This window comes from Heptranchias perlo, chromosome 2 (genome assembly GCF_035084215.1).
Source record: "Heptranchias perlo isolate sHepPer1 chromosome 2, sHepPer1.hap1, whole genome shotgun sequence".
Classification (NCBI taxonomy): Eukaryota; Metazoa; Chordata; class Chondrichthyes; order Hexanchiformes; family Hexanchidae; genus Heptranchias; species Heptranchias perlo.
The window spans coordinates 166,584,035-166,611,001 of NC_090326.1; the positions used below are offsets into that span (position 1 = coordinate 166,584,035).

A 26,967-nucleotide genomic window follows, 5' to 3' on the forward strand; every position below is an offset into this window, starting at 1 on the left:
ATTGCCTTTTGGGGGAGAAGAGAGATCCAGATTTCCACTACCCTTTGTGTGAAAACTCTAAGTCATAAACTGTCATAGACTATACCTCATACAGTGATTCTCCAAATGAAAAGTTCTGCATAAATAATCTGTGATCCCCTAAATTGTGATAAACCCCAAAATATTCACCATCCTTCATGGTTCCACCATTCAACGGTGGTGAGCTGCCCTCCAGAGACAATGTTATACCCTTTATCCCACCTTCCCACCCCTCAAAACACTGATTCAAAGAATATAACAGCAGACAAACAGGCCCATTGAGTGCAGCAAGTACATGCCACTGTTTTTCCCACATGAACGTTCCAGTCCATGCCCCCTCTCCTGTGCGCTCTCCATACCCTTTAATATTGCTATTTTTTTTACAACCAACTAGCTAATTCCCTTTTAATAGTGAGGTACAGTAGTGTAGTGATTATGTTACTGGACTAGTAATCCAGAGAGTGCATGTTCATAGTTGCACCATGGCAGTTTGAGAGTTTAAAAGCTAGTGTCAGTAAAGGTGACTATGAAGCTGTTGGATTATTATACAAACCCAACTCATTCACTGATGTCCCTTTAGGGAAGAAAACCTGCTGTCCTTACCTGATCTGGCCTAAATGTGACTCCAGTCCCACACCAATGTAACTGCCTGCTGAAGCGGCTGAGTGAATCACTCAGTTATATGGGGCAACTAGGGATGCTGCGCCTGGTTAGCAATGGCCACGTCCTGAGAATGAATGATAAAAAAAAATATTTGTGGACTTCACTTCAACAACTGACAGTTTGTGTTAAAAACATGTTTTTTTTCCGCTAACCTCCATTTTAACACTTTGTGATTATTTTAACTCTTGTGCCCTCTTAACCAACCCTCAAAATAAACAGCACCTTGTAAATAAGTGGCAAATATAACAGTGCTAAATTTAAATATATAAACCTTTTTTTTTAAAAAAAATGACTGGACAGCTCCCCCTAAACCTACTATGGGTGTAGGCCCGCCCAGCCTTTTACCAAATCCAAACTGCCACTCCGCACTTTCCGGTCCGCCTGGACTTTTTAAGCCGCACCTGCCAGTGGGCGGGGGCTGCGTGCCGTGCGCGTTGACGTCAGACGGGCCGGCAGGTGGCGCAGGTGAGAGCGCGGGCCCGCGCGAGACCAGCAGGTGACAGGCGGACGGGCGGGAGGGAGCGGGCGGGCGGGCGGGCGGATGGAGGAATAATGAGCGGCTCTTTCCTCCCGGCCCCGGCCTTCAGGTGTGTGTGTGGGGGGGGGGGGGGGGGGGGGCGCGGCAGAAGAAAGCACAAGAGGAGCCGTCACCGCCGACCGCACCCACACAGCACCGAGCCTCTGCGATGAAGAAGCGGCTCCAGGTGAGGTCCTCCCCGGGGGGGAGGGGGATTCAGTCAGCTCATCCCATCCCCCCCCCCCCCCCGCCTTGGTGGAAGGGGGGGGGGCAATGCTGGGTGTACAGTCCAGGGAAGCTGCCCCCGTTCCCCCTCTTCCCCCATCACCGGTGCTGATGGACCTGCTGCATTTTCCAGCGTTTTCTGCTGTGCCTTCTCATTCATTCACTTAAAGACCCTTTATTTTTATCTTTGCCCCACCCTTCCCTCACCACCACTGCCTTGCTCTGGCATGACCCCCCCCCCTCCCCCTCCCCCTCCCTGGGGGTAGGATAGCATGGGCACAGTCAGCGGGTCACTGTGGGCAGCCTGATTGACAGCTGATGCCTGTCATCTGCTGTCACGGCCACACTGGGGCATTTTCCAACAGGCTGTGATAGGATTGCCAACCCTCCAGGATTGCCCTGGGGTCTCTAGGAATTGGAGATGAATCTCCTGGACACTGCTGCAAGCAACCCAGCAGAAGAACCATAGGGCCATTTAAAAAACATTTGAGTTTTACTCATTCTCTTTTGAACACTTTTTGTTTATTAGTTATAAAAATATTGGCAATGGGGGAAAAAGTGCTGTTTGAATGGTCGGGGTGGTTGGAAGTGGGAGGTCGTGATGAAATCTCCAGGAATACGTCCAAGCAGAGTTGGCAACTCTAGGTGATGAGGAGCAGAAATCCTGAACGGATCTGTAATCCAGGGATGCTGTGGCATATTGTAGTGAAACCTGTCTCTCCATTTGGCTGAAATCAGTTGACTCAGTGCAGGTCTTTGTGGCTCTGTTTACTAGGTAAACTTAATCAGCTGCTGGGGTGTTTAGCCATATCTCAGTACTTGGATTACTGTTCTGTCCTGTGTCAGATAGAATAAATGAAGTGTGTTTGTTAAGCTTCGTAATTCGGCCACATCTTGTAGGTTTGGCGTCTGCGTGAATTTTATACCCATGTTCCTCAACTTGCTAGATCTGGGATGGGATGTTGCTGATTTTTAAAATATAAATACGTTCTGGACAATAGTCATTTAGGGAGGGGAGTAAATCCTGAAACGAATCTAGTACAAGAGGTGAATGAGTCAAGTGGGCCTGACGTTCTGAGATAAGGTGGTGAGGCACGGGTGATTTATTATCCTGTGATTACATCACTGCTTGAACTTCATGGTACCATCGGTTATTATAGAATATAAAGAGATGTATTTTTTAGTCTTTACTCAAAACTCTCACTGGTTAACATGTACATTTCTTTTACACAGCAGTGAGTAAGACCCAGTCAGCTGAAGGGGATTGAGAACACAAGAGCTGGAGGAGATGTGCCTGGTTAGGGCTGGGGCACAGATGGGTGTGCATGTATATCGAGTTGGAGCTTGGATGAGGGAAAGTTGGCCAGGGATGATGGAGATGGAGGAGGAGGAGGAGGAGGAATGATCCTGGAGAAGTGGAAAGAATTGGCTAAGGGGTGGGAGAGATATCTGGGATTGCTTGAAATGCTCCAGCCACGATTTGGTGGTGGACTGAAGTCTCTGGTCTTCAGATTTGAGGATGCAGAGCGGAGGGGGTGGGAATAAGTAAGGCAGAACGTCACTGAGTTTTGCAAACCAGCCGGTGGAGGAGGAGATTTTACAAGTGTTCTCGCGGAGGGAGAGGAGAAGTGGGGGGGGGGGGGGGGGGAGAGAGATACGTCGTGGGTTCCTACTCCAAAGTATCAGAGCGTGTGGCAGAGCAGTGTGCTGTCACCTAACCTCAAACCTAATAAGCCTCATGTTGCTAGTAAAGAATGAGATAAAGAAAGAACTTGCATTTCTCTAGCACCTTTCACGATCGTCCCAAAGCGCTTTACAGCCAATTAAATACTTTTCAAGTGTAGTCTCTGTTGTAATGTAGGAAAGGCGGCAGCCTATATGCACACAGCAAGATCCCACAAATGGCAGTAAAATAAATGACCAGATAACCTGTTTTTTTTGTTTAGTGATTTTGGTTAAGGGATAAATATTGGCCAGGGCACCGAGGAGAACTCCCCTGCTCTTCTTCGAAGTAGTGTCATGAGATCTTTTACGTCCACCTGAAAGGGCAGACTCTGTTTAATGTCTCGTCCGAAAGACAGCACCTCCAACAGTGCAGCGCTCCCTCAGTTCTCCACTGGAGTTACTTTTGTGGTTCAGAGTTCTTTTCATTTTAAGAACAGACACTGAAATCGCTGACTTTTGTTTTATTCCAGGTTACGTGAGGGAAAAGAGATTTGTCCCACACCAACAGTACTGGACATATGGTCTCCTCCAATGGAACATGCCACAAAACAAAATCCAATGTTAAATGATTGACTCCAGCCTGCCAAAATTATGTTATTGAGCCTCTAGCGTATCCACTGCTTGAAAAGATTAAGTGTAGATTCTTATTTTTTTTATATATATATATATATGTACACATACAATTTTTTTTGTAAAAATGGTTCTACGTGAATCTCCTTTCCCCAATCTCTGTGTCCATGGCCTACACACTGCAGCGTGGGCCTTGATCTTCCCCTGCTTCTGGTCCCTGGATCACATGGTAGCTGTTTGTGTGCCAACAACCTACGAGAAGCGTCAAAAACAAGAGCAAGAATGCTACCTTTGGCCAATGAAGGTTTTCTTCAGCTTCTTTCTGTGTCTGATTCTGTTGGCAGTCTCTGTGCCATTGGCGCTAATTGGGTTCATCGTCTGGGCTCCTTTGCAGGCAGTGCGTAGGCCCTTCAGTTACTCCCGTGCGAAAACCCCGAGAGTAGACGTCCAGAAGGAATGGACGGGACAGGGAGATGGAAAAGGGTTTAGTTTCGTGGAAGCGAACTTGTGCTTTCTGCCCAACTGCTTGGCCCGATTTAACAACCTGTCTCGGACCCAAAGGAGGGCTGCTCAGATCGCCGCCTATATCCGCGACTCTGTCGGCAGGCCAAGGATTAAAGTCTGCGTGGACTCTCCGACGAGCGTGACCGTAAGCTCGCAGAGCAGAAGTAGCCTAATGGCTGCCGTCGGAGAAGCAGCCAACTCTTATGGCGCAACTGAGCCACATGAGCCTGGAAGATCGGTTCTGGTCGTGAATAACCTGCACTACATCGATAGTTCAGAGGAGAGCAGCGAAGTTGAGAATGTGCTTGAAAGAACCAACATGGATGTTTCAGAACTTACAGCGGTGGAAGGAACAAACGCGCCAAATGTCATGGATGAGGTGCCAGCCGACCAGCCCAGCGAGCAGCAAGAACCGTCTCCCACATGTCCAAAGCGCCAAGATAGACTTCAGAAAAAGCAGAACAGGAAAGACGACCTGCCCGCAGAAATATCTCCGCTCTTTCCTGCCGACGTGGCCTTCGTCTGCCTCCTGGAAGTATTCGAGAAAAGGGCAGCGGCCAAACTGGAGCAGCTCCTTCGGCCGGCCTTCGGGCACGTCCTCTACGATGTCGGGGTGTACGGCTTCCACGGTTGTTGCGAGTTCAAGTTCCTCAACAGCGGGATCTTCTTTGCCAGCCGCTATCCGATCCTGGATGCCAAGTATCGCTGTTTCCCCAGGACCCGAGGAGAAGATGCCTTGGCTGCTAAAGGCCTTCTGTGCGTTAAGGTAAGGGTGGTTTATTTGCACTCGTTCCATAGAGTTTTTGAGACAGAAGGAATTGTCATGTACGCGTTAGCTGCTTCTTGTCATATTGTGATCATCAGAGGTCAGCCGTGGCTCAGAGGGTAGCACTCTCGCCTCTGAGTCAGACGTTTAGTGAGTTTGAGTCCCATTTCAGAGATTTGAGCACATAATCCAGGCTGACACTCCCAATGCAGTACTGAGGGAGTGCTGTACTGTCAGAGGTGCTGTCTTTTGGATGAGAAGTTAAACCATCTGCTCTCTGAGGTGGACATAAAAGATCCCATGGCCAATAATTATCCCTCAACCAACATCACTAAAACAGATTATCTGGTCAGTATCTCATTGCTGTTTGTGGGATCTTGCTGTGTGCAAACTGGCTGCTACGTTTCCGACATTACAACAGTGACTACACTTCAAAAAAAAAGTACTTCCTTGGCTGTAAAGCGCTTTGGGGCGTCCTGGGGTCCTGAAAGACGCTATATAAATGCAAGTCTCTCTTCTTTCTTTCTATCTGAATATAACCGAGATTATGGCAACTTCGTAGTCCGTGCAGACTCCTCCATTTCCGATTCCCACTGCTCCCCTTCCAGTGTCTGTGGTGGGGCGGCAACTGGATTTCAGTCACGGCTTCCCCACGGTCATATATTTTGGGGAATCAAGTATTAGAGGCCAGCTTAGGTATTCACCCCTCCTCTTTCCCACCCCTCCCCCTCTTTCCCACCCCTCCCCCTCTTTCCCACCCCTCCCCCTCTTTCCCACCCCTCCCCCTCTTTCCCACCCCTCCCCCTCTTTCCCACCCCTCCCCCTCTTTCCCACCCCTCCCAACACTTGAGTGTTGCCAGTTAGAGTAGTGGTTACAGAAACCAAGGCACAGATCTTACCCGCCTTGTTCTCCAGGTATGAAGGTGTCCATGTAATGGAAGCATAAAACATATGCCAAAGGAACAACAACAACACCGTGCATTTATATTGTGCCTTTAATTTAGTAAAACGTCACAAAGCGCTTCACAGAAGCGTTATCAAACAAAGTTTGACACCAAGCCACAGGATAAAGTACCACGTAATACACTTGTTAGCAAAATTAAAGCCCATGGGATTAAAGGGACAGTGGCAGCATGGATACAAAATTGGCTTGGGGACAGAAAGCAGAGAGTAGTGGTGAATGGTGGTTTTTCAGATTGGAGGGAAGTATACAGTGATGTTCCCCCGGGGTCAGTATTAGGACCACTGCTCTTTTTGATCTATATTAATGACCTGGACTTGAGTATAGAGGATATAATTTCAAAGTTTGCAGATGACACAAAACTCAGAAATGTAGTAAACAATGAGGAAAATAGTAAGACATCAGGAGGATATAGACAGGCTGCTAAAATGGGCAGACACATGGCAGATGAAATTTAATGCAGAGAAGTGTGAGCAGGAACAGAGGGACCTGGGAGTGTACGTACACAAGTTTTTGAAGGAGGCTGGACAGGTTGAGAAGGCTGTTTTTTTTTTAAAAAAGCATATGGGATCCTTAGGTTTATTAATAGAGGCATAGGGTACAAAAGCAAGGAAATTATGCTAAACCTTTATAAAACACTGGTTAGGCCTCAGCTGGAGTATTGTGTTCAATTCTGGGCACACTTTAGGAAGGATGTCAAGGCCTTAGAGAGGGTGCAGAAGAGATTTACTAGAATGGTGCCAGGGATGAGGGACTTCAGTTATGTGGAGAGACTGGAGAAGCTGGGGTTGTTCTCCTTCGAGCAGAGAAGGTTAAGGGGAGATTTGGTAGAGGCGTTCAAGATCATGAACAGTTTTGACAGAGTAAATAAGGAGGAACTGTTTCCAGTGGCCGAAGGGTCGGTAACCAGAAGACACAGATTTAAGGTGATTGGCAAAAGAGCCAGAGGCGACACGAGGAAACATTTTTTTACGCAGCGAGTTGTAATGATCTGGAATGCGCTGCCTGAAAGGGCGGTGGAAGCAGATTCAATGGTAACTTTCAAAAGGGAATTGGATAAATACTTGAAGGGAAAAAATTTACAGGGCTACAGGGAAAAGAGCAGGGGAATGGGACTAATTGAATAGCTCTTTCAAAGAGCCGGCACAGGCACGATAGGCCGAATGGCCTCCTTCTGTGCTGTACCTACTATGATACATAAGAAAATATTAGGACTGGTGACCAAAAGCTTGGTCAAAGAAGTAGGTTTTAAGGAGCGCTTTAAAAGAGGAGAGAAAGGTGGAGAGGTTTAGGGAGGGAATTCCAGAGCTTAGGGCTGAGGCAGCTGAAGGCACGACCACCAATGGTGGAGTGATTAAAATCGGGGATGCGCAAGAGGCAAGAATTGGAGGAGCGCAGTGATCTCGGAGGGTTGTAGGACTGGAGGAGGTTACAGAGATGGGGAGGGGCGAGGGCATGGAGGGATTTGAAACAAGGATGAGAATTTTAAAATCGAGGCAATGCAGTAATCAAAAAGCATTATTTAGAAGAATTTTTTGATGGTATTTATTTCAGAATGCTTGGAGATAGAGTAGGTGGTGTTTTAACGTCATTTCTACATCATCCAGAACCATTTTCTGATCAATCTTGGCCGTATATGTGGTTTGTTCAGTAGTGGGAGGTGTGGGGCGAAACACAAGGTATGTTTCCTTTCAAAAGCAAAATACTGCGGATGTTGGAAATCTGAAATAAGAACAGAAAATGCTGGAAACGCTCAGCAAGTCAGGCAGCATCTGTGGAGAAAGAAACACAACAGAGTTAACGATTCAGGTCAATGACCTTTCGTCAGATCTGGAAGAAATTAAAGATTTAACAGTACAGAGCCAGGCAAAGTGGGGGTGAGGGAGGGGAGGGGAGGAAAGAACAAAAGGGAAGGAGTGATTAAATGACAAAAGGGGGGAATGGTGCAAGGCAAGGAGGGTGGTAATGGGACAAGTAAAGAAGCAAAAGATGGGTCTAGAGGAGCTGTAAATGGCAACAGCAGAACCATTAGCAGCACCTGCTGTCCAAAAAAATGGGAGCAGTGGTTATGATCTGAAGTTATTGAAATCAGTGTTGAGTCCGGAAGGTTGTAAAGTGCCTAATCAAAAGATGAGGTGCTGTTCCTCGAGCCTCTGTTGAGCTTTGTTGGAACAGTGTAAGAGGCCGAGAATAGAGAGGTCAGAGTGGGAGTGGGACAGAGAATTAAAATGGCAAGTAGGTCAGGGTCACACTTGTGGACTGAGCGGAGGTGTTCAGCAAAGCGATCACCCAATCTGTGTTTGGTCTCCCCAATGTAGAGGAGACCACATCAGCAGCGAATACAGAATACTAAATTGAAAGAAATACAAGTAAATCGCTGTGTCACCTGGAAGGAGTGTTTGGGGCCCCAGACGTTGGGAAGGGAGGAGGTGAAAGGGCAGGTGTTGCATCTCCTGCGCTCGCACGGGAAGCTGCCTTGGGAAGGAGAGCAGGTGTTGGGGGTGAAGGACCAGGATGTCGCGGAAGGAACGGCCCCTTCGGAATGCTGAAAGGGGAGGGGAAGATGTGTTTGGTAGTGGGGTCGTGCTGGAGGTGGCGAAAATGGCGGAGGATGATACGTTGAATGTGGAGGCTGGTGGAGTGGAAGATGAGGACAAGGGGGACCCTATCATGGTTCTGGGAGGAAGGGGAAGGGGTGAGGGCAGAAGTGCGGGAAATGGGACGAGCACGGCCGAGGGTCCTGTCAACGACAGAGATGGGGAATCCTCGGTTGAGGAAAAAGTAAAACATGTCGGAAACACTGGTGTGGAAGGTGGCATCATCAGAACAGATGTGACAGAGACTGAGAAACTGGGAGAAGGGAATAGAGGCCTTACAGGAAGCGGGGTGAGAGGAAGTGTAATCAAGGTAGCTGTGGGAATTGGTGGGCTTATAATTGATATTGGTTGAGAGTATATCCCCAGGAATGGAGATAGAGAAGTCGAGGCAGGGAAGAGTCAGAGATGGATCACGTGAAGGCGAGGGAAGGGTGGAAATTGAAAGCAAAGTTGATTAAATTTTCCAGTTTTGGTCAAGAGCAGGAAACAGCACCGATACAGTCATCATTGTACCGGGAGGAAGAGGTGAGGGAGGGGACCTGAGTAGGACTAGAACAAGGAATGTTCCACGTATCCCACAAAAAGGCAGGCAGAGCTCCGACTCGTGGGTTCCCATAGCGACACCTTTTATTTAGAGGAAGTGAGTGGAGTCAAAGGAGAATAGTAACTTTCAAAGGGAATTGGATAAATAATTGAAGGGAAAGAATTTACAGGGCTATGGGGAAAGAGCAGGGGAATGGAACTAATTAGATAGCTCTTTCAAAGAGCCGGCACAGGCACGATGGGCCTAATGGCCTCCTCCTTTGCTGTACCTACTATGAAGTTGTTCAATGTAAGATCAAGTTCAGCTTGGGGACTAGTTGGGCCTCCATTCAAGGAAGAAGCGGAGGACACACAGGCCGTCCTGGTGTAGGATATTTTCTTTCTTTGTCTGTAGCAGTAAGATGGCTCAATGTTTCGAAGTCTGTATAGCAGAATACTTCATCCTGAAATCGAACTTCAGGACCTGCCCTGGGCCTGTTAGTTTGCGCTGGTCAAACACTATTTTCCTTTTCCAGCAGCCTGACTGCTCCCTGTAAGTCTACCTATCCCATTCAAATGGAAAGTCTGCATCTTTTTCCACTTCCGATCCTGCTATATCAAAGTAACCAGGGTCTCAAATTGTGCTACTTACTGCAATTCATGTAGGATTCCCAATCTCTGAAGATGGAAAATAGCGCACACTGAACCAGCTTGATACAGGCTAAAATATCTAATCAGATTTATTTCTAATTTAGTTATTTACATTGGCAAAGATGTTGGAAAAATATCATACAGCGCAATAAATGGGTATAACTGGAATGGTTTCAGGGATGAAGGACTTCAGTTACGTGGATAGACTGGAGAAACTGGGGTTGTTCTCCTTGGAACAGAGAAGGTTGAGAGGAGATTTGATCGAGGTGTTCAAAATCATGAAGGATCTAGACAGAGTAGATAGAGAGAAACTGTTCCCATTGGCAGAAGGGTCAAGATGCAGAGGACATAGATATAAGGTGATTGGCAAAAGAACCAAAGGTGACATGAGGAAAAAGCTTTTTTACGCAGCGAGTGGTTATGATCTGGAATGCACTGCCCGAGGGGGTGGTGGAGGCAGATTCAATCATGGCTTTCAAAAGGGAACTGGATAAGTACTTGAAGGGAAAAAAATTTGCAGGGCTACGGGGATAGGGCGGGGGAGTGGGACTAGCTGGATTGCTCTTTCAGAGAGCCGGCACAGACTCGACGGGCCAAATGGCCTCCTTCTGTGCTGTAACCATTCTATGATTCTAAAACCGCTGAAGAAATGATTGTAGAGAAGATAATTTATCTTTTCTGAGCTTCTGACTATCTCTAGTATTAAAATAACTAAACAGTGCAGCAAATAGTTCTTCACAAAGCAAGTACAGATTTAAGAGGCTAGTCGAACCACTTAGTGCATCTGTAAAAACCCTTTGCCCTTTTACCATCCCCTATAAAAATGTTCTTTTACAAATATTTATCCACTTCCATTTTAAAAGCTGCTTCCAGCACTGTTCCTGATGGGGCATTCTATGTCCTAACAACACTCTGCATATAAAAAAAATCTAACTTCTCCCTTCGTTCTTTTGGTGATGACCTTGAATTTATGCCCTCTAGTTACCAGCTCACTGACCTGTATATTGGGAAATGTTTGTCCCCCAATTTACTTTATCAGCTCCTCCCAAACCCGCGCCCTCAACCACCTAAAAAGACAAGGGCAGCAGATGCACGTGAACACCAGCACCTCCAAGTCACACACCATCCTGACTTGGATATTTAAATCCATTCCTTCATCGTCGCTGGGTCAAAATCTTGGAACTCCCTACCTAACAGCACCGTGGGAGAACCTTCACCACACGGACTGCAGCGGTTCAAGGCGGCGGCTCACCACCACCTTCTCAGGGCAACTAGGGATGGGCAATAAATGCTGGCCTTGCTAGCGATACCCATATCATAGAATCATAGAAGTTACAACATGGAAACAGGCCCTTCAGCCCAACATGTCCATGTCGCCCAGTTTATACCACTAAGCTAGTCCCAATTGCCTGCACTTGGCCCATATCCCTCGATACCCATCTTACCCATGTAACTGTCCAAATGCTTTTTAAAAGACAAAATTGTACCCGCCTCTACTACTGCCTCTGGCAGCTCGTTCCAGACACTCACCACCCTTTGAGTGAAAAAATTGCCCCTCTGGATCCTTTTGTATCTCTCCCCTCTCACCTTAAATCTGTGCCCCCTCGTTATAGACTCCCCTACCTTTGGGAAAAGATTTTGACTATCGACCTTATCTATGCCCCTCATTATTTTATAGACTTCTATAAGATCACCCCTTAACCTCCTACTCTCCAGGGAATAAAGTCCCAGTCTGTCTAACCTCTCCCTGTAAGTCAAACCATCAAGTCCCGGTAGCATCCTAGTAAATCTTTTCTGCACTCTTTCTAGTTTAATAATATCCTTTCTATAATAGGGTGACCAGAACTGTACACAGTACTCCAAGTGTGGCCTCACCAATGCCCTGTACAACTTCAACAAGACATCCCAACTCCTGCATTCAATGTTCTGACCAATGAAACCAAGCATGCTGAATGCCTTCTTCACCACCCTATCCACCTGTGACTCCACTTTCAAGGAGCTATGAATCTGTACTCCTAGATCTCTTTGTTCTATAACTCTCCCCAACGCCCTACCATTAACGGAGTAGGTCCTGGCCCGATTCGATCTACCAAAATGCATCACCTCACATTTATCTAAATTAAACTCCATCTGCCATTCATCGGCCCACTGGCCCAATTTATCAAGATCCCGTTGCAATCCTAGATAACCTTCTTCACTGTCCACAATGCCACCAATCTTGGTGTCATCTGCAAACTTACTAACCATGCTTCCTAAATTCTCATCCAAATCATTAATATAAATAACAAATAACAGCGGACCCAGCACCGATCCCTGAGGCACACCGCTGGACACAGGCATCCAGTTTGAAAAACAACCCTCGACAACCACCCTCTGTCTTCTGTCGTCAAGCCAATTTTGTATCCAATTGGCTACCTCACCTTGGATCCCATGAGATTTAACCTTATGTAACAACCTACCATGCGGTACCTTGTCAAATGCTTTGCTGAAGTCCATGTAGACCACGTCTACTGCACAGCCCTCATCTATCTTCTTGGTTACCCCTTCAAAAAACTCAATCAAATTCGTGAGACATGATTTTCCTCTCACAAAACCATGCTGACTGTTCCTAATTAGTCCCTGCCTCTCCAAATGCCTGTAGATTCTGTCCCTCAGAATACCCTCTAACAACTTACCCACTACAGATGTCAGGCTCACTGGTCTGTAGTTCCCAGGCTTTTCCCTGCCGCCCTTCTTAAACAAAGGCACAACATTTGCTACCCTCCAATCTTCAGGCACCTCACCTGTAGCGGTGGATGATTCAAATATCTCTGCTAGGGGACCCGCAATTTCCTCCCTAACCTCCCATAACGTCCTGGGATACATTTCATCAGGTCCCGGAGATTTATCTACCTTGATGCGCGTTAAGACTTCCAGCACCTCCCTCTCTGTAATATGTACACTCCTCAAGACATCACTATTTATTTCCCCAAGTTCCCTAACATCCATGCCTTTCTCAACCGTAAATACCGATGTGAAATATTCATTCAGGATCTCACCCATCTCTTGTGGTTCCGCACATAGATGACCTTGTTGATCCTTAAGAGGCCCTACTCTCTCCCTAGTTACCCTTTTGCCCTTTATGTATTTGTAGAAGCTCTTTGGATTCACCTTTGCCTGATCTGCCAAAGCAATCTCATATCCCCTTTTTGCCCTCCTGATTTCTCTCTTAACTCTACTCCGGCAATCTCTATACTCTTCAAGGGATCCACTTGATCCCAGCTGCCTATGCATGTCATATGCCTCCTTCTTATTTTTGACTAGTGCCTCAATCTCCCGAGTCATCCAAGGTTCCCTACTTCTACCAGCCTTGCCCTTCACTTTATAAGGAATGTGCTTACCCTGAACCCTGGTTAACACACTTTTGAAAGCCTCCCACTTACCAGACGTCCCTTTGCCTGCCAACAGACTCTCCCAATCAACTTCTGAAAGTTCCTGTCTAATACCATCAAAATTGGCCTTTCCCCAATTTAGAATTTTAACTTTTGGGCCAGACCTATCCTTCTCCATAGCTATCTTAAAACTAATGGAATTATGATCACTGGTCCCAAAGTGATCCCTCACTAACACTTCTGTCACCTGCCCTTCCTTATTTCCCAAGAGGAGGTCAAGTTTTGCCCCCTCTCTAGTCGGGCCATCCACATACTGAATGAGAAATTCCTCCTGAATACACTCAACAAATTTCTCTCCATCCAAGCCCCTAATGCTATGGCTGTCCCAGTCAATGTTGGGAAAGTTAAAGTCCCCTACTATTACCACCCTATTTTTCTTGCAGCTGTCTGTAATCTCCTTACATATTTGCTCCTCAATTTCCCGTTGACTATTTGGGGGTCTGTAGTACAATCCTATCAAAGTGATCTCTCCCTTCTTATTTTTCAGTTCTACCCATATGGACTCAGTGGGCGAACCCTCGGATATATCCCCTCTCACTACTGCCGTGATGTTCTCCCTAATCAAGAACGCAACTCCCCCTCCTCTCTTACCTCCTGCTCTATCTTTCCTATAGCATCTGTACCCTGGAACATTGAGCTGCCAGTCCTGCCCCTCCCTTAGCCATGTTTCAGTAATAGCTATAACATCCCAGTCCCATGTACCCATCCATGCCCTGAGTTCATCTGCCTTGCCCATCAGACTTCTTGCATTGAAATAAATGCAGTTTAATCTAGACTTCCCTTGGTCTTTGCCCTGCTTTCTCAGACCATCTGTCCGGTCATGTTCTGTAAACTCTCCCTTACTGCCTTTTGTTTCTGTCACCACTTTATTTCCCACTGACTTCCTGCATCGGTTCCCATCCCCCTGCCACATTAGTTTAAACCCTCCCCAACAGCACTGGCAAACACTCCCCCTAGGACATTGGTTCCAGTCCTGCCCAGATGCAGACCGTCCAATTTGTACTGGTCCCACCTCCCCCAGAACCGGTTCCAATGGCCCAGGAATTTGAATCCCTCCCTCTTGCACCATCTCTCAAGCCACGTATTCATCTTAGCTATCCTGTCATTCCTACTCTGACTAACCCGTGGCACTGGTAGCAATCCTGAGATTACTACCTTTGAGGTCCTACTCTTTAGTTTAACTCCTAACTCCCTAAATTCAGCTTGTAGGACCTCATCCTGTTTTTTACCTATATCGTTGGTGCCTATATGCACCACGACAACTGGCTGTTCACCCTCCCCCTCCAGAATGTCCTGCAGCCGCTCCGAGACATCCTTGACCCTTGCACCAGGGAGGCAACATACCATCCTGGAGTCTCGGTTGCGTCCGCAGAAACGCCTGTCTATTCCCCTTACAATCGAGTCCCCTATCACTATAGCTCTGCCACTCTTTTTCCTGCCCTCCTGTGCAGCAGAGCCAGCCACGGTGCCATGAACCTGGCCACTGCCACCTTCCCCTGGTGAGCCATCTCCCCCAACAGTATCCAAAACGGTATACCTGTTTTGGAGGGAGATGACCGCAGGGGACCCCTGCACTGCCTTCCTACTCTTCCTCTGTCTGTTGGTCACCCATTCACTATCTCCCTCAGTAATTTTTATCTGCGGTGTGACCAACTCACTGAACGTGCTATCCACGACTTTCTCAGCATCGCGGATGCTCCAAAGTGAGTCCATCCGCAGCTCCAGAGCCGTCAAGCGGTCAAACAATAGCTGCAGCTGGACACACTTCCCGCAGGTGAAGGAATCAGGGATACAGGAAGGAGCCCTGAATTCCCACATCCCACAAGAGGAACATGACACGGCGCTAGGATCTCCTGCCATGACTTAACCCTTAAATTAGCTTAAGAACAACTACAATGTCAAGAGAAAAAAAAAGGAAAGAAAAACTACTTACCACTCCCTTTAAGGAGTTTACTCCTTTAAATTGTTCTCAATTTAGAGAATGTTAACTACACTAGGGACCTTGATTCACTAAAAAATAAACGCTACTTCCTATAAGACCTGCAGACCTTCCCTTTCCTTTTACTTCAGTTACTGTAGATAAGGAGAAATACTCACCTGAACCTACTCACCAATCAGGTGCCTCCCCTGTGTCGCGTCCCAATCTGATTCCTGACGTCACTTCGAACTCGGTCGCAGCTCCGCTCGGCTCGGCTCCTCTCAGCTGTTCTCAGCGCTCTGAAATCCCGCCTTTTATCGGACGCTCCCTCCGCTCGGCTCGGCTCCTCAGCTGTTCTCAGCGCTCTGAAATCCCGCCTTTTATCGGACGCTCCCTCCGCTCGGCTCGGCTCCTCTCAGCTGTTCTCAGCGCTCTGAAATCCCGCCTTTTATCGGACGCTCCCTCCGCTCGGCTCGGCTCCTCTCAGCGCTCTGAAATCCCGCCTTTTATCGGACGTTCCCTCCGCTCGGCTCGGCTCCTCTCAGCTGTTCTCAGCGCTCTGAAATCCCGCCTTTTATCGGACGCTCCCTCCGCTCGGCTCGGCTCCTCTCAGCGCTCTGAAATCCCGCCTTTTATCGGACGCTCCCTCCGCTCGGCTCGGCTCCTCTCAGCTGCACTCAGCGCTCTGAAATCCCACCTTTTATCGGACGCTCCCTCCGCTCGGCTCGGCTCCTCTCAGCGCTCTGAAATCCCGCCTTTTATCGGACGCTCCCTCCGCTCGGCTCGGCTCCTCTCAGCTGCCCCCAGATAGAATTTTTAAAAGAATCAAAACCCCTCATAATTTTGAACATCTCTATCAAATTTCCTCTCAACCTGTGCTGCTCTAACGAAGAGAGCCCCAGTTTCTATAGTCCCTCATAACTAAAGCCTCTGTTGCTTGACACAGAATGGCCTCCTTCTGTGCTGTAACCAATCAGCCCATCGAGCCAGTGCCGGTTCTTTGTAAGAGCAATCCAATTAGTCCCGTTCCCCTGCTGTTTCCTCGTAGTCCTGCAAGTTTTTTCCCTTCAAGTATTTATCCAATTCCTTTTTGAAAGCCACGATTGAATCTGCTTCCACCACCCTTTCAGGCAGCACATTTCAGATCATAACTACTTGCTGCGTAACAAAGTTTTTCTCATGCCGCCTTTGGTTCTTTTGCCAATCACCTCAAATATGTGTCCTCTAGTTCTTGACCCTTCCGCTAATGGAAACAGTTTCTCTTCATTTGCTTTATCTAAACCTTTCATAATTTTGAACACTTGTATCAAATCTGCTCTTATCCTTCTCTGCTCCAAGGAGAACAATCCCGGCTTCTCCAGTCTATCCACGTAACTGAAGTCCCTCATCCCTGGAATCATTCTAGTAAATCTTTTCTGCACCCTCTCTGAGGCCTTCACATTCTCCCTAAAGTGCGATGCCCAGAACTGGACACAATACTCTAGCAGTGACCGAACCAGTGTTTTATAAAGGTTCATCATAACTTCCTTGCTTTTGTACTCTATGCCTCGATTTATAAAGCCCAGGATCCTGTATGCTTTTTTAACCGCTTTCTCAACCTGCCCTGCCACCTTCAAAGATTTGTGCATATATATACCTTCAGGTGTCTCTGGTCCTGCACCCCCTTTAGAATTGTACCATTTCGTTTATATTGCCTCTCCTCATTCATCCTGCCAAACTGTATCACTTTGCACTTCTCTGCGTTAAATTTCATCTGCCACTTATCCGCCTATTCCACAACCTGTCTATGTCCTCTTGCTCCCTCTCATACTTTTAACCAAAACTGGATTCTAGCTGTCGCCTAACACAACTGTACCTGGACGTCCATTCCATCTATTGATCTCGCTCTGTTTGCAGAACTTCCTGATATCGATGCTAAATTTGCCTTTACTAGTTTGATCTGATGTCCTACTCTTGCAATTTAGTTGAAATAATTTTTGCCGATCCATAATATTTACTATCATACGCCTAAATAAGATCACCTCAGAATTCTCCTAGTGATGCCGAGAGGCCCAAGATTCTGAAGTCTTTCCTCGTGACTCAGACACTGGAGATTAGCTTTGTGGCTCTTCTCTGCACTGCCTCCAATGCTCAGTAACCAGAACTGGACAAGCTACTCAAGATTTTTATTAAGTGAGGGTATCAAGGGATGTGGATCAAAGGCGGGCAAATTGGTTTGTGGTACAGGTCAGCCATGATTTAATTGAATGACAGAACGGGCTCGAGGGGCTGAAAGGCCTACTCCTGTTCCAATGTTAAAGAAAAAAAGACTTGCATTTCTATAGCGCCTTTTACGACCTCAGGTCGTCTTAAATGCATTACAGCCAAGGTTTGATGTGACTGGAGCACCAAACGGTTTCTTCATGACTTCCTTTGATTTGTCAAACTAATCTACTGTTTGCTGCTCTGCACTGGTTGGACATGTTGAACACTAAGGCTTAAAAGAATTCTCAACTTCACCATTAGCTACCTCAACTTCTGTCCATGGAGTACATGTTGCCTAGATTTTTTTATTTGTTCCAATGTGCAGTATTTTACAAGAATGATTTGGTCTCTGAAATTGGAGGTACGGTGTTGAATCCTGCAGATGTTACCAAATTGGCGGGTATAGTTAATAATGTGGAGGACTGCTCCAAAATTACATAGAATGTGCAGCACAGAAACAGGCCATTCGGCCCAACAGGTCCATACCGGTGTTTATGCTCCCCACAAGCCTCCTCCCTCCCTACTTCATCTAACCCTATCAGCATATTCTTCTATTCCTTTCTCCCTCATGTGTTTATCTACCTTACCCTTAAATGTATCTATGCTAGTCGCCTCAACTACTGCTTGTGGTAACGAGTTCCACATTCCCACCACTCTCCGGGTAAAGAAGTTTCTCCTGGAAGACATAAACAGACTTGCAGAGTGGGCGGATAACTGGCAAATTAAATTCACCATAGTGAAGTGTCAGGTGGTTCGTTTTGGCAGGAGGAATAAGGAGGCCACTTATTCCATGGCAGGAAAGAAAATAAAATGGGGTTGAGAAGCAAAATTGCTAAATGTGGCAATGCAAGTTAAAATTACAGCTAGCCGTTCAGGAGTGAAATCAGGAAGGAGTTCTTCACACAAAGGGTATTGGAAATCTGGAACTTTCATCTCCCAAAAAGCTGTGGATGCTGGTGGTGGGGGGCGGGTGTCAAGTGAAATTTTTAAAACTGCGATTGGTAGATTTTTATTAGGTAAGGGTATCTAGGGATATGGAACCAAGGTGGGAAAATGAAATTAAAATACAGATCAGCCATCATCTAATTGAATGGCGGAACAGGTTTCGAGAGGCTGAATGGCCTCCTCCTGTTCTATGTTCCTATGTTGACTGCTGTCTAATGGGTTGTTATTGTACAGATAATCCTTAAGTTTACTCCTGGCCAATGGCATTATTTTACGTGGTACTGAAGTTAGACACATTGGTCTGTAGATGTTTCTTTAGCTGCTTTGACTTCCATGCGACTCTTTACAGGACTTCATTTCGGATATGCATGGTGTCATGAAATGCCTTTGAGGAATATGTAAGCCAGACTTTTACCAGGTTCTAAGGTGTGGACAAACACCAGCAGGACCAGGTTGGACTCCCAAGCCCAGAAAGATCCCCTGGTTTAAACCTCTTAATTACCATGAGGATGGGACCTATAGGTGAATTTGGAGAAGAGGCTTACAAAAATCAAATTCGCACCAGAGAGGGGGAAAGAAATCCAAACAAAAGACCAGTACTTGGCTTGTAATTATTGAAATAATGTTGTTGCTATGCCCTTTGCATTAACTCATCTAAAGCACCAATTCCCTAGCAACCTTGGCTAACCGTTATTCATGGTTATAAATATGACTGCTCAAACATTGGGATATTGACCTTCTCCTCCCTCCCCCCCACTCCCCAGTTTCCATATTATAATGAAGCTCTGACCTGTTTCAGACATAGACCTTCCTGCCCCTAGTTTTTTTTTCTGACCTCTGATTTATGCGCATGGCACAAAGTGGACAGAGATCCAGCCTTACTGATCTCTACCCATTTTGCGATCAGGTTCACCAGATTTACGCTTGTATATCGGGCAAACCTAATGGGAAAATCCGGGCCAATGTTGTCTTGAGTGACTAACTAAGCAAATGGAATTCATCCCGAATCTGAGCTGCCGCAGCATTTAATCGCACTTACAAAGCTAACCAGACAAAATGCCTCTCAATTGTTGCATCAGCAGCAACTGACTTGAGGGGTAGACCTCACCCCCTTGGGTTGATGTTCTGTGCGACGTATTGCGTGATGCTACAAAGTGGACCTAGATTCTCCTTTCATATCCCAGCCTGACCTCTCACCAACAGAGCATGATTTGGGATACAGTATGTGAGTAATTTGAGACATGATGTGGTAAGTGTACCATGCTTGGGAGGAACAAGTGACTTTGGAACTATGGTTCCCCAATCTCTTCTCCACTGGAGTTTTCCTCACCTCATGTCTGGGTCTGTTGTAGACTAATTGATAGAGATTGATTACTGTGAATAGTCAACAACTCCATTATCGTTGTATCATGGGACTACCAGGATGGTAGATGGCGAACTAGATGGACCTTGGTCTTTTCTCATCTAGCAGTTCCTATTATACGATTACAAATACAAACTATTACAGTGGAGTTTTAACCTACGGTTATACACACCTGAGACTCTAGAATGGACTTTCCCTGTAATGTCCTCATGCCTGGTTATGGCTCTTTTTACAATTACTGTTGCAAGTTTATCATCTTGCCTTAGACGATTCTCTTGGATACGATGGGACTAGTCACTCCCATCAACAGCCTGAGTGTCTTGAGTTTAGGGGTGTGTCTGCACAGCCCAATATCTAACTGCGCGATAGTGATACCCTGGGGTGTAAAAATGGTTACCTCTTGAGATATAGAATCATAGAATCTTACAGAACAGAGGGAGGCCATTTGTCCCATCGTGCCTGTGCTGGCTCTTTGAAAGAGCTATCCAATTAGTCCCACTCCCCTGCTTTTTCCCCAAAGCCCTGCAATTTTGTCCCCTTCGAGTATTTATCCAATTCCCTTTTGAAAGTTACTATTGAATCTGCTTCCACCACCCTTTCAGAGCATTCCAGACAATAACACTCTGCGTAAAATAATTTCTCCTCATCTCACCTCTGGCTCTTTTGCCAATTAACTTAAATCTGTGTCCTCTGGTTACCGACCCTTTGAGCCACTGGAAACAGTTTCTCCTTATTTACTCTATCAAGATGCTTAATGGTTTTAAACACCTCTATTGAACCTCCCCTTAACCTTCTCTGCTCCTGAGAACAATCCCAGATTCTCCAGTCTCTCCATATAACTGAAGTCCCGCATCATTCTAGTAGTCCTCTGCACCCTGGATATTTGTATCTTCTGCATAAGCCGTCATGTTGCACCGCTCTGATCTTTCCGAAAGCAGACCAAGGCAGAATGCGAATTGTTAAACTGCTTTATTTCACGGCAAGTGAACATACAGCGCAGCGGTTATAATCAGACTCACTTCATTCAATCAGTACAACTTGTCTTTCTGTAAGAATACAAAATAATTAACATGCTACGCTTTCCCACATTGGTGGATTGTCTTGCTTGACTTTAACCAAATCGCTTCTAACTACCCTCTTGCATTCTAACCACCTGCGCCTGGCAAAGCCGCCCTGTTTATATAAAATAAAGCTGACCGTCGGTGAGTGTTCTTGTCCCTGTTTTTATTTCTGCGTTCACAACCTGAGAGGAGGGCCTGTGCCAGGCACCACCTGTCAATCAACCAGGATCAGAGACTTCCCAACGCAATGTGTGTGAGATGTTTATTAATTACGGAGAGAGGCTAATGAATCGCTTGTTATTTACAGTCTTTGGAGAAACATCTTCAGTGTCCAGCGCATTAGCATTTTAGCCACATTTTTGTGTCGGTGCCATTATTTTTTGAAACCTGTGTGAATATACTTTGGTTGACAACCCCAACATCTTTTTTCCCAAATTCTTTCCGTGGGGGGAGTTAAAGGTCGAGAAACAAATCTTGAAATGTGACAGTCACCAACAACAATACTAAAGTAAAAATGTTTTACTTTCAGGTCCAAGTTGGTTTGACGCGGAAAGGCCAGCCGATTGTGGGATATCTCAGCTGCACTCACCTTCATGCCACAGCAGGTAAAGAGGATGGAAACGGGTCCCCTAATCCAGCACAATATTCACTAGTTTGTTGGGGACCAAGATCCCAATCAGTCTCTTGCTCCAGGACCATCCTCAAATTGCCAAGCAACAACAGCAGCAATTTGCATTTTTATCGCGCCTTTTAATGTAGTAAAACATCCCAAGGCGCTTCACAGGAGTGATTATCAAACAAAATTTGACACTGAGCCACATAAGGAGATATTAGGACAGGGCATGGTCAAAGAGGTTGGTTTTAAGGAGCGTCTTAAAAGGAGGAGAGGGTGGTGGAGGGGTAAGAGGTTAAGGGAGGGAATTCCAGAGCTTAAGGCCTAGGCAGCTGAAGACACGGCCGCCAGTGGTGGAGCGATTAAAATTGGGGGAGTGCAGAGGTCTCTGAGTACTGCGCTAATCAGTGATGGACGCTCAACTCCACTACACGTTGAGCTCCAAGTACCAGATCCCAAGTGGAGGCCAAGAACTCTCTCGTAGGATTGGGGGTAGGGGTGGTGAGCGGGTGGGGAAGAAGGACCAATAGTTCTATTTTAATGGAGCCGCACATAGAAATTGGAATAATTCTTTCTTGGGTCAGCAAGCCAGAGTCAGACAGGTCATGAATAGAGGCAGAGGATACTGAGCAGCAATGTGCGATGGTAACAAGTGAAGATGATGTGGGTCCAAGTCTGAGTTGTATTTTTAGTACCAGTGTGATGAGATGTTTGTTTTGTATTTTCTCTCTACAATTTTTGGTTCCTCCCTTGAGCCTAATGCTAATCCCCCGGCCTCTTGAAGCAGATCTTCAACCACTCATTCACCTTTCGCGACCTCAGGACGCCCCATAGAGCTTTACAACCAATGAAGTAGATTTGAAGTGGTTGCTGTTTTAATGCAGGAAAACGTGGCATCTAATTTGCGCACAGCAAGGTCCCACAAACAGTAATGAGATATTGACCAGATAATCTTGTTTAATGATGTTGGTTGAGGGATAAATATTGGCCAGGACACCTGGGAGATCTCCCCTGCTCGTCTTCAAAATAATGCCATGGGATCTTTTACATGCACCTGAGAGGGCGGACGGGGCCTCGGTTTACATCAGAACAGAAGAAATAGGAGCAGGAGTAGGCCAATCGGCCCCTCGAGCCTGCTCCGCCATTCAATAAGATCGTGGCTGATCTGATCCTAACCTCAAATCTAAAGAACACAAGAAGTAGGAGCAGGACCCGGCCACTCAGCCCCTGGGCCCGCTCCGCCACCCACAGGGCCTTGACCGATCCAAACTCAGCTTCATGTCCAATTTCCTGCCCGCTCCCCGTAACCCCTAATTCCCTTTACTTCTAGGAAACTGTCTATTTCTGTTTTAAATTTATTTAATGATGTAGCTTCCACAGCTTCCTGGGGCAGCAAATTCCACAGACCTACTACCCTCTGAGTGAAGAAGTTTCTCCTCATCTCAGTTTTGAAAGAGCAGCCCCTTATTCTAAGATTATGCCCCCTAGTTCTAGTTTCACCCATCCTTGGGAACATCCTTACCGCATCCACCCGATCAAGCCCCTTCACAATCTTATATGTTTCAATAAGATCGCCTCTCATTCTTCTGAACTCCAGTGAGTAGAGTTCCAATCTACTCAACCTCTCCTCATATGTCCGCCCCCTCATCCCCGGGATTATCTCAACCAAAAGATGGCACCTCCAACAGTGCAGCACTCCCTCGGTACTGCACTGGAGTGTCAACCTGGGTTTTGTGCTCAAGTCTCTGGAATGGGGCTTGAACCCATGACCTTCTAACTCAGGTGAGAGTGCTACCCACTGAGCCACAGCTGAAGGGGGTAGGGGGTGTGTGGGATGGAGGGGGGCGCAGGGGGGAGATATCCAGCATCCATGGAGTCACACCAACAGAAAGAAAAGACAATATAATTGGCAGAGAAAGGAAAAGAAACAAAAGGGAAGAAACTGCCATCAGCATGCCATTGTGACGTCCCGCAGTTTGATTAGACCCTGCCCACCAAAAACACTACCGGGCAGAGACTCAAAGTGTGAGCAGTTTGCATTCCTGAAGTCGCAATGTGAAAATTGAGGGGCTTTCTATTTTGTTGAATTACAAAGTAAAAGAGATCACTCCAGGTGTGTGTGCCTGTCTGTCTGTCTGTCTGCAGAGTGTGGTTTCACGTCCATGTGCTCCATTTCAGAGGATTCCCACATCCGCCAAAGCCAGCTCAGTCACATGATCAGTTGGATCGGCGAGTTCCAGAGTGCGACGAGGAGCGAGGATGAGAAGGTCGTGTTTGATGTTCTTTGTGGGGACTTTAACTTCGACAACTGCTCGCTGGGTGAGTGTCAGTCTGCCCAGGTAGGAGCTGAAAATAATAGTAATCTTCCCTCCCCTACCAGTCACACCCCACCCTCACCTATGCTGCAATGTAATTAGTTTTTTTTTCATTCATTCATGGGACATGGGCGTTGTTGGCAAGGCCAGCATTTATTGCCCATCTCTAGATGCCCTTGAGAAGGTGGTGATGAGCTGCTGCCTTGAACCGCTGCAGTCTGTGTGGTGAAGGTTCTCCCACAGTGCTGTTAGGAAGGGAGTTCCAGGATTTTGACCCAGCGCCGATGAAGGAACGGCGATATATTTCCAAATCAGGATGGTGTGTGACTTGGAGGGGAACGTGCAGGTAGTGGTGTTCCCATGCGCCTGCTGCCCTTGTCCTTCTAGGTGGTAGAGGTTGCGGGTTTGTGAGGTGCTGTTGAAGAAGCCTAGGCAAGTTGCTGCAGTGCATCTTGTAGATGGTACACACTGCAGCCACAGTGCGCTAGTGATGGAGAGAGTGAATGTTTAAGGTGGCGTCAATCAAGCGGGCTGCTTTGTCCTGGATGGAGTCGAGCTTCTTGAGTGTTGTTGGAGCTGCACTCATCCAGGCAAGTGGCGAGTATTCCATCACACTCCTGACTTATGCCTTCTGGATGGTGGAAAGGCTTTGGGGAGTCAGGAGGTGAGTCACTCGCCACAGAATACCCAGCCTCTGACCTGCTCTTGTAGCCACAGTATTTATGTGGCTAGTCCAGTTAAGTTTCTGGTCAATGGTGACCCCCAGGATGTTAATGGTGGGGGATTTGATGATGGTAATGCCGTTGAATTTCAAGGGGAGGCGGTTAGACTCTCTCTTGTTGGAGATGGTCATTTGTCTGGCGTGAATGCAACTTGCCACTTATCAGCCCAAGCCTGGATGTTGTCCAGGTCTTGCTGCATGCGGGCATGGACTGCTTCATTATCTGAGGGGTTGCGAATGGAACTGAACATTGTGCAATCATCAGCGAACATTCCTACTTCTGACCTTATGATGGAGGGAAGGTCATTGATGAAGCAGCTGAAGATGGATGGACCTAGGACACTGCCCTGAGGAACTCCTGCAGCAATGTCCTGGGGCTGAGATGATTGGCCTCCAACAACCACAACCATCTTCCTTTATGCCAATTTTGACTCCAGCCACTGGAGAGTTTTCCCCCTGATTCCCATTGACTTCAATTTTACTTGGGCTCCTTGATGCCACACTTGGTCAAATGCTGCCTTGACATCAAGGGCAGTCACTCTCACCTCACCTCTGGAATGCTGCTCTTTTGCTGATGTTTGGACTAAGGCTGTAATGAAGTCTGGATCCGAGTAGCCCTGGAGGAACCCAAACTGAGCATTGGTGAGCAGGTTATTGGTGAGTAAGTGCTGCTTGATAGCACTGTTGATGACACCATCCATCACTTTGCTGATGATTGAGAGTAGACTGATGGGGTGGTAATTGGCTGGATTGGATTTGTCCTGCTTTTTGTGGACAGGACATACCTGGGCAATTTTCCACTTTGTTGGGTAGATGCCAGTGTTGTAGCTGTACTGGAACATCTTGGCTAGAGGCACAGCTAGTTCTGGAGAACAAGTCTTCAGCACTACAGCCGGGAAGTTGCCGGGGCCCATAGCCTTAGTTGTATCCAGTGCACTCAGCCGTTTCTTGATATCACGTGGAGTGAATCGAATTGGCTGAAGACTGGCTTCAGTGATGGTGGGGATCTCGGGAGGAGGCCAAGATGGATCATCCACTCAGCACTTCTGGCTGAAGATGGTTGCAAACGCTTCAGCCTTGTCTTTTGCACTCACGTGCTGGACCCTGCCATCATTGAGGATGGGGATGTTCATGGAGCCTTCTCTTCCCGTTATTGTTTAAATGTCCCCCACCATTCACAAATGGATGTGGCAGGACTGCAGAGCTTTGATCTGATCCGTTGGTTGTGGGATCACTTAACCCAGTCTATAGCATGTTGTTTCCGCTGTTTAGCACGCATGTAGTCCTGTGTTGTAGCTTCACCAGGTTGGCACCTCATTTTTAGGTATGCCTGGTGCTGCTCCTGCTCCTTGCCCATGTTTGACCTGATGCCGGAGTCTATGTTGAGGACTCCCAGGGCCACTCCCTCATGACTGTATATCACTGTGCTGCCACCCCTGGTGGGTCTGTCCTGCCGGTGGAACAGGACATACCCAGGGATGGTGATGGAAGATTCTGGGACGTTGGCTGAAAGGTATGATTCTGTGAGTATGGCTATGATCAGGCTGTTGCTTGACTAGTCTGTGGGACAGCTCTCCCAATTTTGGCACAAGTCCCCAGATGTTAGTGAGGAGGACTTTGCAGGTTCGACTGGGCTTGGTTTGCCTCTGTCGTGTCTGGTGCCTAGTGGTTTGATGCCGGGTGGTCCGTCCAATTTTATTATGACTTTTTGTAGCAGGATTGTACAACTGGGTGGCTTGCTAGACCACTTCATAGGCCAGTTAAGCGTTGATCGTGTTGGTGTGGGTCTGGAGTCACATATAGTCGAGACCGGGACTGCAAGTTTACTTCCCTAAAGGACATTTGTGAACCAGTTGGTGTTTTACGACAATCCGACAGCTTCACGGTCACTTTTACTGAGGCCAGCTTTTTATTAAGCTGCCGGGTACGGTAGCATAGTAGTTATGTTACTGGACTAGTAATCCAGAGGCCTGGACTAATATTCCGGAGTCATGAGTTCAAATCCCACCACGGCAGCTGGGGAATTTAAATTCAATTAATTAAATAAAAATCTGGGAGAAAAAACTGGTATCAGTAATGGTGGCCATGAAACTACCGGATTGTCGTAAAAACCCATCTGGTTCACTAATGTCCTTTAGGGAAGGAAACCTGCTATCCTTACCCGGTCTGGCCTATATGTGACTCCAGACCCACACCAATGTGGTTGATTCTTAATCGCCCTCCGAAATGGCCTAGCAAGCCACTCAATTGTTCAAGAAGGCGGCTCGCCACCACCTTCTCGAGGGCAATTAGGGATGGGCAATAAATGCCGGCCTCGCCAGCGACGCCCACATCCCATGAACAAATGTTTTTTTAAATCAGTAAACGGTAAAGTAGAGCAGGAAGGCCCCCAAGTTCGATCCATGGCTGATGTTAAGATATTATAGTAGTTAGACTATGGCAATAGGTGAGTGAAAAAAGGGTTATCTGATTTAATAAGTTAGAGCTGAACATCAAAAAAGCCAAAATCAAAAATCCCATTCAGTATGATTCAGCTCGTCCCTGGGCAATCAATGGACCCTCACACTGCCTTCCCGTTAACAGCTGCAGCAGGTGGAAACTGTCTAATTCCGATGTCCCTAAACACTTTTTCTTTTT

General features: G+C 46.9%; 1 protein-coding gene across 1 annotated transcript in view; it reads left to right on the forward strand.

The window, feature by feature from the left end:
- The first annotated feature begins 1,295 nt into the window (after positions 1-1,295).
- smpd5 (sphingomyelin phosphodiesterase 5) overlaps positions 1,296-26,967 on the forward strand; it is a 38,956-nt gene continuing 13,284 nt past the window's right edge. Inside the window, exons 1-4 of the mRNA XM_067968735.1 lie at positions 1,296-1,385; positions 3,619-4,988; positions 21,211-21,286; positions 23,473-23,613. Of these exons, the coding sequence (XP_067824836.1) occupies positions 3,846-4,988; positions 21,211-21,286; positions 23,473-23,613 (1,360 nt within the window). The 5' untranslated portion in view covers positions 1,296-1,385; positions 3,619-3,845. The remainder of the gene's footprint in view (positions 1,386-3,618; positions 4,989-21,210; positions 21,287-23,472; positions 23,614-26,967) is intronic.